A 20,004-nucleotide genomic window follows, 5' to 3' on the forward strand; every position below is an offset into this window, starting at 1 on the left:
CGATGATGATGATGAAAAAAATGAAAACAAAGCAAATGCATACTCCTTATGGATTTACATAAGTAGTGCTTGACAAGGATATTTACAAAAATCTGAATTTCTTTTAACTGCTTGAAACTACATTTTACCCATGTCACCCTCAGGAGTGACCCAAAAGGAGTTTCTTCCTAAAATATCAAGCACAAAGGGATGGAAAGGATGAAAAGTATCAAATAGGGAACACTGTGTGATTTAATAACAAATTATCAGATCCTACTGTGAGTTGTAAGAATTACATGACAGACTGTGGAGAATTGATATTTAGATATTGGAAGTGACCTGAAATAATTAACAATTATTCATTAAGGTGGAGGTGAGTAATTCTCTTAGTCTATACCACACAGATACCAAAAAAATTAGTTAATTTTTTTTAATCCTTTAACTCCCACAATCTCATAAGTAATTCTCCTAACTGTTTGCCAAACGATTCTCATTATATTAGTTTGGAGAATTTTGTATCGGATCAATTAGTTATCCCATAATTGATATTTTTCTTAATTCTCATCACTTATCTACATGATATTGCATAGATATAGTAAGGAGAAATTCTGTCTTGGTCACTCACTGGAGTTAAAAGGGTTAACCCTTTCTTTGCCAGATCAAATTTGTAATTCTCCTTACTATCAACTATACAATTCTTATAATGCTAGCTCAGAGAATTTAGTATTGGATCAAATAATTATCTCCAAATTGATATTTCTCTCTATTCACATCACTTCTCATCACTGGTTGATATTGTATTGATATTGTAAAGTGAAATTCTGTCTTGGTCACTTATGGGGGTTACAGGGTTAATATACCAAAAAATGGAGGGAAATTAAACTTTTTATTTATGATTTTGTCTCTGCCACTACTCAGAGGTGAATAGTACTTGCCATTCACTTTTAAACTACCCAATCAGTGTGCATGAAAAGCACTTTTCACCTGTGTGGTATATGCTAATAAATAAAATTCACAAAATTGCATTGTAACTCACCTGTTTTCAGCCAAAACTATACCCATTCTTCTCCAAACATCTTTAATGACTGTATTTGTGAAAACAAACAAAAAGTAAAAAACAACTTAAATTCATAAGAAAGTAATTGACTCGGTTAGCAGAGCTGGGGTTCCCTACATGTATTTAACAATTAGATTATGAGCCCTAGATTTTCAATGTGTTATACATTTAGCTGATTGGTTGGAAGTCCAAGTCAGCCATGGGGCATAGAGAGCAAATATTCTAATTGTGCTAGTAAATCTACCACTTGTTCAAAACTTTAAAACACTACAAGCTCATGTTTTTGCTTCATTTTGTTTGCAATAGCACACTGTAGGCTAACTCACTTTAATTACTATCTATCACAAATAGTGAGTAGGGATGTTAATTATATTGCAAGAGTTATTATAGAATGCTGGTAGATTTATACTAAGATATGTTTAGAGAGGGATGACTCATGGAGTTCATCATTTTGAGATGTGCCTTTAACTACCACTGTTATTGTCATGGTGGCTGACCATTCATATTGTTTAGAAATATATAAGCTTACTATGGTCTGAAAACTGAGAATTTCTATTCTAATAAAAGGTTTATTAGCAAGCTAACAAGCTCATTTAGACACTGTCCAAACTTTGAGCAAGAGAACTAAAATAGGAATTTTGTTAATTGAATTTGATGTCTGAAGGCAGAGGGAGAACATGGCAACATCTGAGGCTATGGAATGTTTTGCTAGGGATATGAACTTAAATTTTGCTGCATGGGTCAAATTAAACCAACATGTAATTTGCTTGGCTCACATCATTTGGTTTCACTGCTCAGTTGGTGGTGGTGCTCAATAAGTGTCCAAGAGATAATTGCCCTTTTTATCATTCACTGGTCAGAATGTAATTTCTTTCATTTACAGTATTTGCAAATAGAGGATAATTATGTGGATTGGAGGAGAGATGTTATTTTAGCTGTGTCTTAAGATTAGGCCATTCAAACTCTGTTTTGCCTAGGGGAAGTTGGACCACATTCAGCATAGTTTTTTTTTAATGAATTAGTTATGTGCTAATCAAATGTATGATCATGGATGAAGCCAAGCCTAAAAATACAGCTGCAGATCTTTGCTTGTATTTACTCTTCCAGTCACTTAATGTATAAGTGCAGTTACAAAGGACCCATACATGAACTTGCTTGGGTAACCATGAAAACTCTCTGTGTTTTGATCAACTTTGTCACTCAACTTTTATCAGGTCTGCAGCAGAACTTTTCCTGTACGGAAATCAATGCAGCCTTTAAAACAGTTTGGGGTCAGACTCAACTTTTTGAGTCAAAAATTCTGAGACCAGTAACTCCCTGTTATAACCCAGTCATAACAAGTTATTGTTATGTCTGGGTTGAAATTTCCAAGTGGTGATGATGATGGCATTTAACTGTGTGTTTACATTCCAATCTCTGTTTAAAAGCAGAAGGCTATGAAATGCATTAGCTTCCCTTGCCCTTGTAAATGGACACATCAGTTTTACTACTTAAACTAGTATACAGTTATAGAAATTCCTGCTTTCTGATTTGCTCTCCCGTACAATAAAAGCAGGAACGTTAAAATTGTGAAGTATGTGAGTGATTTTCAAAAAAATTAACACTAATTTAGAGCAGCAGTCAAAATAAAACCTGGAAAAAAAATTCAGGCCTGTATGGGAGTTGAATCCATGACCTATACCAGTGCAGTGCTCAGCCACCTGAGCTGAATGGCCAAGTGGGAGCTGGTCATTTTGCTGGCTCAAAGAAAACGTGTGGGGTGACGAATAAATGACTGTGAATCATATAGGTGAACTGTGGATTTTTAACTCAATAATTGAGTGATCTTTGCAGTAATGAACTCTATTCAAGCAGTAGTGAATTGATTATCCATGAAATGGATGAAACCTATGAGAAGGAAACCATTTAACAAGCTAAGTAACAGTATGATAAATGTATAAATGTAGTATTTAATTTTTTTAAAACCATTAGGATACCTACCTGGTCTTGATTGATGGCACATAACACCAGTCCTCCTTGTTCCTAGAGGAAAATAGGACATGGAATACGTCTGTGAGTACTAGCACATTATTTTAAAATTTTAATAATGGTAGGGCCCTTACAAAAGTACTCCAATGAGGCTTTGTAATATATAGCTACACTAAAGGGCTTGGCTCTATTCGCTATTTGTATAGTAATATTCTCTATGCTGTCGTGAAAGGTCAAAAGAGTGGCCAGAAAAGACATGCTGAGCAGTGACACAGACGGTACAGAAGTGAATATAGTGGTAATTGTTTTATGCGCAAAATAACATTCTTACAGGTAGGCGTGGAATATTTACACATTCAGCTTGAAACTTGGCACAGGCAGAAATGGCGTTGGTAGCTCTTAGTATTTTTTTTCCAAAATGTTTGAAGGGGGTTAAATCCACATATGTAGTCCTCAGGCCTCTAAATTACGATTTACTTTGGTTTTTCATTTAGTGGTATCTTTGTGTGGCATAAATGTTTATTGCATTATGCAAGTTGGCCTTGTTCCTAAATGAATAAGTTGTCTGTAATCGGATCCTTGTGTTGGCTTGGAAGGGACTTACGAATGAGTCGCGAAATAGGGAAGAACAAAGAGAGCATAGAAAATTAAATTTAAACGACTCTCGTGGGTTTATTGTGCTAGAAACACTGTTTAGATTTCAGGGATCGCCACGGGGCAAACTTTGCATGTTGCCAGAAGGAAATATATGGTGAAAGGTTGATTTGACGTCCAAATGAACTATTTTCGAGGGAGATCATCGCTTTTTCGCCGCTGTTTTATCATAAATCGATTTAGGTGATATGATACAAGGGAACCGTAAGTTTATGTGTGAATAACCCTGAAATATGTTATTCAACCTACCGATGAACTTTTCTTCGTGCACGTATGTTTGAGAGATTTTTTGTGTTATTGACATGTCGTAATGGTTTCGAAATTTTGAAAACGTAGCTATTAATCGCCAAAAATAAGTTGTATTTCCGTGTATTTAGTCTTCTTTTAGATTTTTTCTTGGCTTGGTAATGCAAAAGAGCGCTTCAATAGCTACTTTAAGGCAAGAGGAGATTGAAATAGTTTGCTTGAGCATAATATTATCGTGATACATTCGCCTACATTCCCTATTTGTTGAGATTGATGAGAATGAATCCGCGTTGATAATCAGTTCAAAACTGAACCATTTCCTTTGCGACAATGAGTAGATACAAATGGGTCGCTTAAGGAGCGCTGCACAACTGTGTATCGATCACGTCTTTGGGTTGTTTGCTGAAGTATTAGACTTTTTAAGGATACATAAGCCAACAAACTGGCTCAAAGGGAAAACGACTGAGGTCTTTGTTTGCCCATTAGCGGAAGCGTGATTTACAAACCGTTTCTTAAGCATTGTTTTTCGAGCAGATAGATGTTTGTTCTGAATGTGTAAGGATTACTTTCTTGCATCTTTATCTCAGCCTTGCTTTTGCTTTATTTTAAGGCAGGTATTATTGTATTTTTACTAGAGTGTCTTCGAGGTTATACTTTAATCGGGTATATCACTAATTTGAGCGAGAAACATTCTTGTCGCAGGGCGTGAAATTAATTTTTTTTTCTGATAGCCACTTGGCTCCTAAATTCATTAAAGTGGTAGCCAATTCAAAAAAAGTTGGTCGCCATTTTGAAAGACAAACAAAACCTTTTTTTCACGCTGTCATCGTTCTAGAAGCTAAGTTAGGGAAAAGATCTTTAACGTGCTACAAAGGGGACACTAGGATGGATGATATGCAATATTTAAGCTCACCGAAATCCAAGATGGCGTCTAGTTATCGATCGAGATGCTTCTGCTGCGTTTTGGAAACAAACTTAACGAGGAAGTTTGCCGCGGATTTGTCTTTGCAAATCTTTTTAATTCACTATATCTCTAGGTAAGGTTATGATGAAACATTCTAGTCGCCAATTTGGCGACTAATTTTCAGGATTTGGTCGTCAAAGTGAAAAATTTAGTCGCATCGGCGCCTGTATTAGGCGCAATTTCACGCCCTGTGTCGTCCTATGAGAAATTATGTGATTAAAAACATGAGTTAACGCGGTGATCTGCTTAACCTAAGATAGATCTAATTTCGTGCACGGATAGTGAGATGAACTTCATGCATATAGTATTGAACCTCTAAGGCATCTAGTTCACTAATGATATATGCGTATTAGGGTACAGCGACTTATATCGTGGCTAGATGCCCGATAGGGGACTTTCATTGAGGCTAAATACCCAGCAGCAGGGCACGGCCTTGAATAGACTAAATGCTCGGCATTCAGACATTTTCACAGAATTGCCATAGAAAAGTCTCTTCAAACGTCTTTAGAATATCAGATCTTTGTTTGGAAATATCAAGCAATTTCAAGAATTATTTTGTTGTGTTGTGAGACCATTTCTCCGAGTTTGTGCATCCTATAATAACGAAACTTAGAAGTTCTACGCTTCTGATCAAGGACAGTTTCGACTGATTGCCCGACAGGTATAAATTGATATTTACCAAAATGCCAAAATTACTGGATACAAAAGCTCGGAGGAATTGTTCACGTAATAAGAAAAATTATTTTTGGAATCTCGTGACATTTCTAAAGAAACTTCACAAACGTTAACTTTTACGTCACAGCTATTTTGACAGCATAAATTGCGATTTTGTCTCGAGAGCGTGTTTCGACAGGCGAAGCTAAAAATTAGCATAGAAATACAGAATACCTTTTTACCTTTAGTCCAGAAATGTACTGTTTTAAGCTATCTCGTTTTGTCTGCGACTTCCTTAGGAAAGGTTTTAGTGCCTAGTAGATTGGAAGAGTGGAACTTTCAATGGTTTAAGTGCTTGTTTGAACTTGTCATTTGCCATGTTACGTCTGTAAATAAGCACGTTATAAAAATGCAAAACCTCCACTTCCAATCAACATTTTAGTGAAAATGTTGTCTGAGAGTCTTTTGACTTAAACCTGTTTGCGTGACAAAGTTATGAGAATTGATTTGAAACTTTTGTCGAGCCAATCAGCAAGCTCAATGAGCTCTTTGGTTATTTATGATTGATTGTCGTGCCATGTGCTTTCGATAGATGTCAGACTTTACGGTCGCCTTACGTTTCCAGCAGTGTTATTGGTTGCGAATTTTCTCCTTTTGATCTCTTAACCCGATTTAACGTGGCATTTTTTATTTAAATCAAAGCCGTGAAGCCATTTGGGACTACTTTAAAGACAACTTAGACGCTTCAGATATTATGGTTAACTTTCACTTCGCTGGGTTAGATGATCAAAATTTTGGCGGACGTGCTGGACTGAAAGACCCAGCTTTACGATGATTCGTCTGATGTTATAGTTATCAGTGGTCAGATTATTAGGGCCTCAATAAAGGAGTGCAAAATTTGAATCAATCGACGTCTCTGTAGGTATGCTTACCTTTGTATTGTAACTCGTTTAGGTAGATTGACAACTCGTTTGAAAGTTGCCCATCTTGGTTCGAATGTTAGCGTCGGTTCCAAACCGTATACCAATTAGGTAAAAAATGCTGTACTTACCTTTCATAAAGCTGGACTTAGCAATTTAGAATCATTTTTAGTAAACCAAGGTCGTGTGCTAAAACGGATTGTATTTAGGTACTGCATTAATCCATGGAAAAGTTCTTTTTCCAAACATAAAATGCAGCTTTACGTTGTACGGTCATGTCATTTTAAAACTTTAATCAAATGTGTTTGTATATCAATAAGAATTGAAACCAGTGTTTTTTTTCCTCGCTTATGGGAGACGTGTGTTAACTCCTAAATGTCTATTTATGTCGTTGTGCCTAATTTTTTTCAATAACTGCGTTGAACAAAAATGTTATTTTCGGTCAATCGAGTTTATGGGAACGAAAATGAAACTATTGCAGTTGGGGTTTTTCCCTCTTAACTTAGTTAATGATTGATCAAGTTGCGTTCGACGTAGACCACGGAAATGTTTCTAAAACGAGTTGACACCGGATACAGAGAGAAAGAAGAAAATGGTATTTAAGACGTCAAAAAATTATTGTGAAAGAAATGAAGGAGTTGTGAGCCAATTGGTGTTTGTTCTGAAGATAAATAGTTTATGGTAATAATGTCTTATGCTCAACATCTTTCTTCTAATAGACACACCAAAGACCGATTTACCTGCTTTATGCGAAACGTTGTGAAATCGTGAAACTTTGTTTTGTTATGACGATTATATTACGTGATGTAGTTTATTATGTATCAAGAAAACAGGAAGGATTAAATGGACATTGTGACTGATTACTCCCCCTGAGATATTTAGGTTATCTTGTTAGCATTATTGGACATCCTTTCCGTGTAAGAAAAAATGTACAAAATTTGCTCCAAGTTTTTTTTATATATATTTTTATTACAAAGTTAACTAAAAACGAGTTTATTTTCAACCTTGAACAACTACCTCAAGACAGATAGACTGTTGATTGCTTTCTTCTCAGTTTTCTATTTATGCATTATGCGGCGTGTGATTTGCACAAAGATTCACAGGAGTGGTGTCGAATCCCTACGAGGTAAAGAAACCAAAATAGATGAATTAGTATAAAGAAAGTTAGGTTGCCACTTAAGAAACGGAATATTTAAACGTTGTTCTTAAAAACTCCTAATAGTGTGTGTTCTGTATACTAGGTATTTTACCTGAACATCTTCTGGAAGAAGGCCAATGCCCCTAGTGTGAAAGAATGCACATCTGTCAATTATGTTCGTTTCTTTATTCTTTTTGATCCCGGCTTGCTTTTTTAAAAAGCCAAAGTAAACTTGTTGCATATAATATGAGTCGAACAGGAACTTAAAGAAGAGCCACACCATTTGTGACAGCTAAAGTATAATTCAATTGTGCTGGTGGGAATTAGTTGTAATAAGAGATAACGAGAAGTAGTAGTAAATACGAGAGTGATCAGTCTTTGTAACTGTTGTTATATCGGTAGTTCACTGTGGTATACGGTGTTATACAACGGTGTCTCGCTAAAAGTGGTATCAAATAGTGGATATGAGGATAAAACTACATGGAATTCAGAAATGCACAAGATTTCTTGAAATCCAAAATGTTACTTACCTTGTGGGCATATAATACCCACGAGAACCACTTGAACATGTTTTTCTCCCGTAATTCTAAGAGTGAAAAAATTTTGGTTCACTTGTTTGTTAGAGCTAGAGTAATATAAGGAAATTAATCCCAATTCAGTTGTAAGCTATTTTTAGTTCAATCATCATATCATGGCCATCATTTTTCCGTACCTCATAAATATATCGCCTGATGAGCACAAGCTCCTCGTATACTTTCTGTATGTCCAGGCTAGAAGATAAAGAATAGTAACTAATGTTTACCTCACTGGATTACATTTTTTGTGCACAGTGTTGTGCTCAAAATATCACCTCTGTAGTGTGACTACTTCAAGCTCATCGTAATTTGCAAGAGGGAAACTAGACCTGCATATTTTTTCGCTTTTGTTTTCGTGCTAAAAGTTAGTGAGAGAATTGATCTTCAAAGAACAGTAACGACTGTGAAGTGCTTTTCTATTCCAGATATCATTTTGGATTCTCGTTCGTTGTCCGAACGAAAAGATTTTGTTTGCAGATATCAAATCTCTAGGTCATGTTCGTATCCATTCAATAAATACCCTACTTTGAAGAATGCGAAGGATGTATGTAGACGTAGTGAAGGAAATGTCTGTTTGGCTCTGATATGGTCTCTTCTCGTCTCTTTTGTGTGACTGCCCGTGGCTTTAGGAGAGTTAAGAGAGAGTAAATTTTTGGTTTCGAAGCACAAGTTAAGTCAGACGTGGAATGTTTGGAGCATTTACTCGAACCCCTCTTACAATTTAATTACTGGTCAAGTTCATAAAATGATTGTGCTGTGCAATTTGTCGTCATTAATTGTGAATCTTGTCTAAAATCTCTGACATAGTCTTGTTGTTTTGCATTTACATGGGGATTAAATCACTGACTATATTGAAAATTTCTTCCAAGAGTATCGAAGTGCTTGTTTAAGCATTAGTGAAGGCGGGTTTTGCTTTCTTGAAATTGTTCGTAGATGCAATTAAGACGCTCGTGTCCATCATCCCTTTTGAATCTACACCCAATTATATCGAAAATATCAGACTCGGAATACGCCTTTAGGAAACCCAAATTTTGACCATCAAATGGGAGAAAACTGTCGATGAAAAGCGTTTTCCAAAGTCAAAATTGTAGAGAGCGCTCATAGTGCGAATTGTTGTCCATCATTAACTTGAAATGAATAACCCACAATAACACTTTCTCACTGCTAGAGCCGCAAAACCTCAAACAATACTACCATTCACTTTACAGCAAACTATTATGGAGCAATGTCTCTCACCTTCTGTTGGCCATGACAAGCACATTTACGCCCAAGGTCCTTTGAAACGAGTACCTGGGTAGCCTCACAAGGGTTTAAATTAACACTTCCGTTCAACGTGGCGTTTATGTATGCGTGACCGATCTCAGCTCATTTATGAATAGCGAATTTCCGTTAAAACTATGATATCAAACCTGAGTTATATGGCATCGATGGTTTCATATCAACCATTTTAAAGGAGAGGCAGGGTAGGACGCGACTGACTTATTATTTTGAGTCAAAATCTTGAAATATTTTCTTATGAATGGCGTGCCACGCCAAACATTTGTGGTACAAAGTAAACGGATTCAGACCTCATTATGCCCAGCTTTCACATTTGAAGTCTCCGCGTTTTTTATTGTGTCGAGTGCTCAAAAAAGTAGCTATTTGTTGCTGATTTACTGAGTTGTTGTTGTCCTCGCGTTCGAACTATCATCGCTACTCTCAATCAAACCAAGAAGCTGTAACGTCTGGGAATAAAGTCCATTTCTAAACCACAGCACTTTTGAAGGATATTACGTGGTATAATTTGTCATATTGGGTCTTTATAATGTCCTTTTCTTCGATCCCATTTAGGGAGTGCAGAAAGTTAACCTTGTATCTCCCACCTAAAGTAATGAAGTTGGCTTATTTTTAGAGTGGGCGTAGTATATTTCGACTCACAATTAATTTGTTAGATGCTTTTGTATAAATGTCTGTCAGAAATGTGTAGGTTATGACAGAACAAAAGTAAAAGGGTAGGAGGAAGAAGAAAGACTGTTTTAGGAAAAGGAACTGCTTGGTTCATTTAGTGGTTATGCATTCATGTTCGTTTTGCCAACTTTTAACTCAGTCTTTGTTACTGTGAAGTATGGGATCCGTAATGAAATTGTCTACACTTGTTCTTTCATATAAGTTAGCTTCAAGTTTATTGGAAATGGAAAGGTGTGGGGGGGGGGGGGGGTAGGAGGGGGTAGTACTAGGGAAAGGGAGTGGATGCCACAGATTTATAGAGGTAAGAACGGGAGACGACTTTGGGAGGATTTTTATTCCTGATGTACATGACTGATTATTTTTTCTATGTTAAGTTGAAGATTTCCTCCACCTCATACTCTAAAATTGTTATATCAATGATATTTGTGATTCATTTTCGTTTTTCATTTCTTTTATTTATTTCTACCAAAGCTCACTGATATTGTAAGTGTAAGAATGTTTCCTTTTTCTCGACGTGATATAAACTATATTTAGCACAGAATGAAAAGATTAATGATATACTTGATTTACATGAATTGACTTAGTACCTACGAAAATAGGTTCTTCTTAAATGTGTTGAATAAACGAACGCACAAACAGTAATTTTAAGAAGATACAACCTTTCATTTAACAAAGGACAATTGCAAAAGCTAAAATTAGTAGTGGGTCAATGTTATCCTGTTGAAGGAAGCATTTAAAATGGTTAGAAGAGCTGTATAAAAAAAGTGTTCAATTTTAGCTAAACTACATTATTTCTTTAAGTTTGACAGTGAATTTTTACCAAGGCTGAACATTTTGAAACTAAATGATCAAATTTAGTAGTCTAATATATAGTTTGCAATTTTTACCATCCCTCAACAATCACTTAAATTACATCACTTGATAATGGTGATCTTCCATACCTTTGAGATAACTTATCCCGTATAAAATTTTATCTTTCGGACTTTATTATATGTACTCATACTGCATCCTACCTGACTTACATGGGGATTGCAACTACTGCCCCTTGAAAAGAAGAAAAGAAAAAATATCTGTCACTATTTTTAATTCATTTATCTTGTTGCAAAATCAACTGTTTATTTATTTATTGGTGGATCTTGAGTTGCCTCGGAGTAATTAAATTCTTATGCTCTCAGAAAAGTACTAGCAGAGTAGCTGCACTAGTGGTCTTCACGACTTTTTGTCCAGCATCTTTTTGTGGAGGTAATAAAATTCCGAATCGTTGGAATAATCTCCTCCCTGAGTTACATTTTACTTTGCTACGCATGCAAATGAACTAGTAGATTTCAGGGTGAAATGTAGTTCAAATTTGTAATCAGATGAAGCTTTTGTTGCGACAAATGATATTTCCTACCCTATTGGACTGTGACGTCCACTTGGACCTGTTTCTTCTCTAACTGGCCTTCCTTTCTCTGAATACAGATGAGAAGCATTCTATCAGGGAGAGAATGCTCTAATTAGAAAACAGTGGAAAATGGCTCGGGAAGATTGCCTCTGTAAACTGCTGTAACCTACCTTTTTTTCTCCCTAATACAATTTTGGCAATTGAATTATCTATTTCGACTTTTATCTATGGTCAGGGTTGTGAGTAAGAGGTTACCCAAGTCGCACATAATTCTTTCAGAACCTTTTCTCCAAGAAGTTTACCCTCCTTCCCGAAAAAATGCATTCCCATCTCATGACCTCTTTTCACTGATATAATATAAAGGCTTCTCCTTGCCCTTTCTCAACTTAGGCTGTGCGTCTTGAATATTAGTTCCATCTCGCAACGCCATCGAAATTGTAGCTTAACACGTGGATTGTTAGGACAAATTTCCTTGTTATTCGAGCTTCTCTGATTCCAGTTATCTCTCCGATGAAAGTTGATTATGAGAGTATTGAATAGAACGCTCTTGTAGCATTCAGTTTATTTCTTATTACTTATGTTTACCTCAGGAAGCGTGCCTGAGCCGTTTTGACAAGTCCTCAAATTACTTTGATCGTTGACAGGTTGAATGTCTGTCGTTCCACTGCAAATAATTGAGAGAATGTAATTCAATATGTTGCTACCTGAGCTGTTTTCCACGTCAAGGGAAATATCTTGAAAATATCAGGGGAAAGCTGAAAACAAAACTGATCTAAGCGAGCAGTTTGCTAGGTAATTGACATTCCTTGACATCTACATTGATGCTTCACATCATCCTTACCTCTTTGCTTCTTCTTCCTCTTCTGATGAATTTATCTATAGAGATAGAAAAAGGAGGCTAAATCGCCAGTTTCATTAGCCCATGGATGGCAAAAGTACTTGAATTAAGGAAAAGAAAATTTGAAATAACATCAGGAAAAGCTATCAGATACATATCTTGGTGTTGGGCTCTTCAAATAAAGGTTTCTTTGAACACTCACCTCTCTATCTTTTTGCTCCATGAGTCTGAAACGAAAACGTTAGAATACTTATTTAATGAGAAAAAGCTGACTCGGTACAGGAGACTATGCGAACAGAACTTTGTCAGTACCTTTGCTAGGAAGTACACATATGATTCGCCCAATATAAATAACAGTAACATGGATTAAATTGGAGTGGTCGTCTTTGACATCATTTCTGCTGATGAATGAGTCTTTGTTCTTGGCTTTAAGTTTGTAAAGGCAAGCGAAATTTCGTTTGAAAGCTCAGTAGGTTAATGTCTGAAACACGTCCTGCATACCACTAGGATCAACAATGTCGAGAGAATAACAAATATGATAAATTTCAGCTCAGTAATGAGAGGGAGGGAGAGTGAGAGAGAGACAAAAGGTTCAAGTTTCGAGTAATAAGATTTAAGGACAAAATTTCCGGCCGTCCATATCATTGTAAGGTATATAATGACATTGTTCTCTGTGCGCTGAATATCCAGTTTGTTTCGTCTAGGAGAACGGTTTTATGAACAATTCTACAAAGTCAAAGCTTTGTGAAATTTCGCCGTTTATCACTCTTTGCACATGCTGTACCACGCTGTGTTAAATCGTCGGCATGCTGTGCTGTCGAAGCAACATTGAAATCATGCGTGGTGAAACACTGATCTGTCGAAATTATAATCTCAGCGCCCGGTGGACTTATTGTTTCGAATAAAGCCTTATTTAAAAGTTGTGTTGTCTAAGTATAGTCCTTAGGGACAACAGTGACTCGTTTGATTCGTAAAAGTTATGAAAACCTGCTGAGAAAGCATTCTGACCACGACAATTTTCAATTGACAGTGCATGCATGTTGTATGTAGGAAGATGCTGTTCATTCATTGTTTCTCGCAAAAAGCAAATGGCAAATCTTAGTTATCTTTCTCAATGGAACCAATTGTAGGCATCACACCCCAAGTGAAGTAATCTTGGTGTTATAGCCTAAGGAACATACCGAGCAACAAGTCTCTGTTACGTGTCTCTACAGTAAAACTCTCACCGAGTACTGCTACCTAAACATGTCTTCGTTCGCGTACAGAGGCATTACAGACTAATAAAGAGGACACAAGGACATCAATCACAAAACTTTCCAGATGTGATGATCTGTTATTAACTTTATTGGTTACCTTTATAAAGTTTCCTGCAGGACACACCTGTAACTTGGAATCTTTAACGCTCTGCGTCGGCATCTGCTCTTTCGACTGCACCACACGTGTGTCAATTTTTAGATGGAGCACAATTAGTCATATGCCACCACGTGACTTGCATACTTTAAAATCCATATATTACCCGAGGAACGATTGGCTCACAAGATTTTGAAATAAGCTCGGTCTAAATAATTGAAGCAAGATAAGGTAGTTGTCAAACGCTTTTTCAAGGACCTGCTGTTCGTCGCCATTGTGTGTTTTGATTCCATTGTTGGCTGTCCGTGGGAACGCTGTGATGGTCATTTCGCTTGCCGTGTGGCGCTCTAGAATGCGATTTTCTAAGTTTTGACACAAGTCTTCAAAGAAATTGTGCAAAGGAAAAAAAGTTTGTGCAGTGTTGGACCAATAATGTTACCTTTTCTTCCCTTGGGATAAGATGTAGCAGTTAATCCACACCTAAGGTGTTGTGGTGGATATTTGGGAAGCTTCCTTTCTGTGACATAAGCAGAATTTGCTATTGATTGAGGGACGTGATCCACTCTAAATTAAGGTTGCAGACACTCTGGAAAGAAACGCTACATATGGAACGACAAAAATTTGCATTTCAAAAATGAAACGGTTTTAAAAGACAAATGTCTTCATATGATTGGTTGAACGTTTAACTTCGCTTGGCTTCATTTGTGACATTGAAATTTGCATTTTAAACGGGCATTTCCACTGAAAGGCAACCTCATCCTTCAGCGTATTTTTGCCAGTTCAGTCTACTGCTTTTACGACTTTTCTTTTCTTGATGTGGAATGTTTTATGTCCAATATTCTATGTCAATTGTTTGGTACGAAATACTCGTCTGGCTGTCACGCAACTTTTTTAACGGATTCTCCAGGATAAATACATATTGTTGTTTTTTCGAGTGGATGTTTGCCGCTGTCTCAAAATATTGCTGAAGCAAAAATATGGCGGCAAAAAGAGGCTTTCGAAGCGTACATTTCCAGTGATAAATTTGAGGCTTATTTGGCCGAGACATTGCCAAGTCTTTGCTTAGTTATGTTATTTGTGATGGGAAAGGGAATACATGAATGCAACATTAAAAGAAACAGTATGTATATGCTATGCAATTTATCTTCTTTAGTACATGTAACGACCGCGACCAACACCTTTTGTCTTGAAGTGGCTGTTAAAGGAGAGTGTAATCACGGTTTCGCGCTGCTAAACTAAGACTTTGAAAAGAGTACGGCAGCTGTACGTATGCGTCATAACGTTGTTCAGTGTTGAGTTTGGTTCAGAAGGCTAAGGTTGAAGATTGAGCTTCATTTCCGTTTTTTTGATATTCAATCAATAGCAAGATGCTAGGCCTGCGAATGGTTTGCTAACTACAGTTTTGAGTTCGAGCATTCGTGAATTTTCCTGAAAAATGACTTTCCTTTTTTTCTTCTTTGAGTTATTCTTGATCTCTCCTTCACTTTTGGGTGCTTCAAATAATGAATTGTTTGATACTTTCTTAAATTGCTTTACAATAGCGTTTAGAGAGAAACTTTATCCACTTTTTGGGATGCTAACAAAGTAACTCGCATGAGCTTGCATGAAATTGTATTAAGAAAGTTCTGCTTCCATCGAGAGTGCGAGAGATATAATCCAGTTTTACATACTCACATGTACCCGCACCGGATACAGACTTTCACGTGACACGTTTATCATACATGTTAAGAAATATTTGTAATGGCACAGTTGGTACTTTTAAGTCAAATACTAGAAGGTAAATAAAGCTCTGCATTTTTAGTGATGATGGAATTACCTTCCCTTAATTATTGATGGGAAATGTTGTTGGTGTAACTGTATAATACAGGTACTAATAACATTTGAATATTTTATTTGAAATGCATGATATAATTTAATGATCAATATATGTTCTTGTATGTGAAGTCTTTATTATTATTAACACAAAATATACAGTTTTCAAAGAGAAACGTTTCAAGGAAGTATTTCAGTAAGTTGCAGTGAACTTGACTGTAAAGCAATTAGGGAGTTTCCTCTCTTTCACTCATTCCCCTCTCTTGGTATGTTATGTCTTATGAGTACCACCACGTTTCCCAGACAAAGTAAAGCGTAAGAAAGTGTTATTGTGAAGGTGAACAGACAACCTGCGACTGAAAATATAAGCGGCACAAAGTGAGTAAGTTGGTCAAATGTGTTTCTTAGCTTTTCATGAAAAGTGCCCACTCAGTCATACAAAGCTTTTATTGCACAGTTGAACACCAATTTATAATCATAACTGAGGTCAATTCGTGAGTATGGAAAGGTAGGGCTCAGCTGCACTAAAACTTAAGTACTGCTCTTTTTTTAGGGACTCATATTTAGAATGGAATCAGCACAGTGTTTGTATATGTGTTACTTAGAAATCAAGTTATTTGATACCTGTGTCATAATGAGGATTTTCATTCCTGATATACATGACTGATTATTTTTTCTACGTTAAGTTCAAGATTTCCTCTATCTCATACTCTGAAATTGTTATATCAATGATATTTGTGATTCATTTTCGTTTTCATTTCTTTTATTTATTTCTGACAAAACTTACTGATATTTATAAATGTCAGAATGTTTCATTTTCCTCGACATAATATAAACTGTTTTTTTACAACAGAATCTAGCAGAGAATAAAAGATAAATGATATAATTGATTTACATGAATTGACTGAGTAACTACGAAAATATGTTCTTAAATGTGTTGAATAAAAGAACGCGTAAACAGTGATTTTAAGAAGATACAACCTTTAATTTAACAAAGGAAAATTGCAAAAGCTAAAATGAGTACTGGGTCAATGTCATCCTGTTGAAGGAAGCATTCAAAATAGTTAGAAGAGCTGTATAAAAAAAAGTGCTCAATTTTAGCTAAACTACATTATTGCTTTAAGTTTGACAGTGAATTTTTACCAAGGCTGAGCATTTTGAAACTAAATGATCAAATTTAGTAGTCTAATATATAGTTCGCGATTTTTACCGTCCCTCAACAGTCACTTAAATTACATCACTTGACAATAGTGATCTTCCATACCTTCGAGATAACTTATCCCCTCTAAAATTTTATCTTTATTCTATGTACTCATACTAAATCCTACCTGACTTACTTGAGGACTGCAATTAGTGCCCCTGAAAAGAAGAAAAGGAAAATATCTGTCGCTATTTTTAATTCATTTATCTCGCAAACTCGGCAGTACATGTACTAATTGGTGGATCTTCAATTGCCTCGGAGTAATTCAATTCTTATGCTCTCTGAAAAATACTAACAGAGCAGCTGCACTAGTGGTCTTCACGACTTTTTGTCTTGCATCTTTTTGCGGAGGTAATAAAAATTCGGAATTGTTGGAATTTTCCTCTTCCTAAGTTACATTATGTTTTGCTACGAATGCAAATGAACTAGTAGAACTAGTTCAAATTTGTAATCCGATGAAGCTTTTGTTGCGACAAATGATACCTCTTACCCTATTGGACTGTGACGTCCACTTGGACCTGTTTCTTCTCTGACTGGCCTTCGTTTCTCTGAATACAGATAAGAAGCATTCTATCAGGGAGAGAATGCTCTAATTAGAAAACAGTGGCAAAAGGAAATTTGTAATAACATCAAGAAAAGTTATCAAATACATATGTTGGTGTCGAGCCCTTGAAATACAGGTTTCTTTGAATACCTACCTCTCTATCTTTTTGCTCCATGAGTCTGAAACGAAAACGTTGGAATACTTATTTAATGAGCGAAAGTTGAATTGATGCCGGAGACTGTGCTAACAGAACTTTGTCGGTACCTTTGCTAAGTAGTACACATTTGATTCGTCCAATATAAATAACAGTATCATGGATTAAATTGGAGTGGTCGTCTTTGACATCACCTCTGCCGATAAATAAGTCTTTGTTCTTGGCTTTAAATTTGTGAAGGCAAGCGAAATTTCGTTTCAAAACTCAGTAGGTTAATGTCTGAAACACGTCCTGCATACTACTAGGATCAACAATGTCGCAAGACTAAGAATTATGGTAAATTTCAGCTCGGCAATGAGAGGGAAGAAAGACGGAGAGAGAGGGTTCAGATTTCGAGTGTCAAAATTTAAGGACAAAATTTCCGGCCGTCCATATCACGGTTTTATGAATAATTCTACAAAGTCAAAGCTTTGTGAAATTTCGCTGTTTATCACTCTTTGCACATGCTTTACCACGCTGTGTTAACTCGTCGGCATGCTGTGCTTTCGAAGTAACATTGGAATCACGCATGGTGAAACACTGATCTGTCGAAATTATAATCTTAGCGCCTGGTGGACTTATTGTTTCGAATAAAGCCTTATTTAAAAGTTATGTTGTCTAATATAGTCAATAGGGACAACAGTGACTCGTTTAAAATCGTAAGAGTCTTGAAAACCTGCTGAGAAGGCACTCTGGCTACCACAATTTTTAATTGACAGTGCATGCATGTAGTATGTAGGAAGGTGCTATTTATTGATCGTTTCTGGCAAAAAGCGAATGGCAAATCTTAGTTATCTTTCACAATGGAACTAATTGTAGGCGTCACACCCTAAGTGAAGTAATCTTGGTGTTATAGCCTAAGGAACATACCGAGTTACAAGTCTCTGTTACTTGTTTATGCAATAAAATTCTTATCGAGTACTACAACCCAAACATGTTTTTGCGACTCACCCTGTTAGTGCATATGGTCGCGCAAATTGTACTATTTTGAATTTGAACCACTCTGTGTGGACTAAAATTTGTTGCAGATACGTCCTTAAGTATAATCTTCTTTACATTATACTAATTTTTGATGCCTTGACTTGTTTCCACGACTTGTCGGACAGAATGGGCGTATAGTGTATCCTTCGCTTTTTGTAATTGTTCGCGCACAGAAGCATTTCAGACTAATAAAGAGGACACAAGGACATCAATCACAAAACTTTCCAAATGCAATGATCTGTTATTAAATTTATTGATTACCTTTTTAAAGTTTCCTGTAGGGCACTTTCCTGTAACTTAGAATCTTTAACTCTTTTCGTCGGTATCTGCTCTTTCGATCACACCACATGTGCGCCAATTTCTAGATGCAGCACTTATTAGTCATAATATTAGTCACATGCTACCACGTGACTCGCATACTTTACAATCCATTTATTACCTGAAGAACGATTGGCTTACAAGATTATGAAATAAGCTCCATCTAAACAATTGAAGTAGGATGTCAGTTGTCTAACGCTTCTTCAAAGGCCTGATGTTCGTCGCCGTTATGTGTTTTGACTCTATTGTTAGCTGTCTGTGGGAACTCTTTGATGGCTGTTTGGCCTGATTTTAAACAAGTATTGCCATCGGAAGGCGCGGAAAGGCAACCTCATCCTTCAGCTTATCTTTGCCAGTTCAGTCTACTGCTTTTACGACTTTTCTTTCTTGGTGTGGAATGTTTTATGTCCGGATTTCAATGTCTCTTGTTTGGTACGGAATAGTCGTCTGGCTGTCACGCAACTGTCGCGCATAAATTTGAATGTTGAAATACATACTGTTGTTTTTTTGCATGGGTGTTTTCCGCTGTCTCAAAATATTGCTGAAGCAAAAATATGGCGTCAAAAAGAGGCTTACGAAGCGTACCTTTCCAGCGATAAGTTTGAGGCTTATTTGGCGGGGTTATGTTATTTGTGATGGGATAGGGAATGCATGAATGTAACACTAAAAGATACGTTATGTATATGCCATGCAACTTATCTTCTTTCGTACATGTAACGACCGCGACGAACATCCTTTGTCTTGAAATAGTTGTTAAAAGAGAGTGTAATCACGGTTTCGCGCCGCTTAATTGTGACTTTGAAAAGAGTGCGGCAGCTGTAAGTATGTTTTATAACGTTCAGTTTTGAGTTTTGCTCAGAAGGCTTAGGTTGAAGATTAAGCTTCATTTCCCTTAATATTCGTCTCAAATACAGGTTTTTTGATATTCAATCAATAGCAAAATGCTAGGTCTACCAACGGGTTAATAAGGACAGTTTTGAGTTCGAGTGTTCGTGAATTTTCCACAGAAAAATTGATTTTCTTTTTTTCTCCTCTGTCATACTCTTAATCTCTCCTTCACTTTTGGGTGCTTCAAATAATAGATTGTTTGATACTTTCTTAAATCGCTCTAACAATAGCGTTTAAAGAGGAACTTTATCCACTGTTAAGGATGTTAACAAAGTAACTCGCATGAACTCGCATGAACTCGCATGAAATTATAGTAAGAGAGTTTTTCTTCCATCCAGAGCGCGAGAGATATAATCCTGTTTTACATACTTATATGAACCCGCACCGGATACA

At 36.4% G+C, this 20,004-nt stretch overlaps 1 protein-coding gene and 2 long non-coding RNA genes across 5 annotated transcripts in view; 1 reads left to right on the forward strand and 2 right to left on the reverse strand.

Moving 5' to 3' along the window:
* Positions 1-20,004, forward strand: part of LOC149038505 (uncharacterized) — a 31,823-nt gene that overhangs the window by 5,520 nt on the left and 6,299 nt on the right. For both annotated transcript variants that reach the window (XR_016180422.1, XR_016180421.1), the window contains one exon: positions 3,008-3,088. This is a non-coding gene — a long non-coding RNA (uncharacterized LOC149038505). The remainder of the gene's footprint in view (positions 1-3,007; positions 3,089-20,004) is intronic.
* LOC113684666 (uncharacterized) lies at positions 10,542-12,458 on the reverse strand. Its single transcript, XM_089184029.1, has 6 exons — positions 12,426-12,458; positions 12,328-12,362; positions 12,072-12,150; positions 11,496-11,575; positions 11,116-11,146; positions 10,542-10,819 (listed from the first exon to the last, which is right to left on the reverse strand). The coding sequence occupies exons 1-6, from the start codon at positions 12,456-12,458 to the stop codon at positions 10,769-10,771; spliced, it is 309 nt and encodes a 102-aa protein (XP_089040155.1). The 3' UTR covers positions 10,542-10,768.
* LOC149038506 (uncharacterized) lies at positions 16,348-18,765 on the reverse strand. 2 transcript variants are annotated; one of them, XR_016180420.1, is made up of 5 exons: positions 18,667-18,765; positions 17,386-17,410; positions 17,178-17,257; positions 16,824-16,845; positions 16,348-16,525 (listed from the first exon to the last, which is right to left on the reverse strand). It is a non-coding gene; the product is annotated as an uncharacterized LOC149038506 (long non-coding RNA). The 2 variants fall into 2 exon arrangements; XR_016180419.1 differs by having other exon boundaries at positions 16,815-16,845.

Source organism: Pocillopora damicornis, chromosome 10 (assembly GCF_964200805.1).
Source record: "Pocillopora damicornis chromosome 10, jaPocDami1.2, whole genome shotgun sequence".
Lineage (NCBI taxonomy): Eukaryota > Metazoa > Cnidaria > Anthozoa > Scleractinia > Pocilloporidae > Pocillopora > Pocillopora damicornis.

Coding starts and splice junctions, on each gene's coding strand:
- LOC113684666 (XM_089184029.1), bottom strand. CDS start 12,458: ATGTTATTTCAAATTTTCTTTTCCTTAATTCAA. Junction 12,363..12,425: donor TTTTCTTTTCCTTAATTCAA/GTACTTTTGCCA, acceptor CTATCTCTATAG/ATAAATTCATCAGAAGAGGA. Junction 11,147..11,495: donor GGACGTCACAGTCCAATAGG/GTAGGAAATATC, acceptor CTTCTTTTCAAG/GGGCAGTAGTTGCAATCCCC.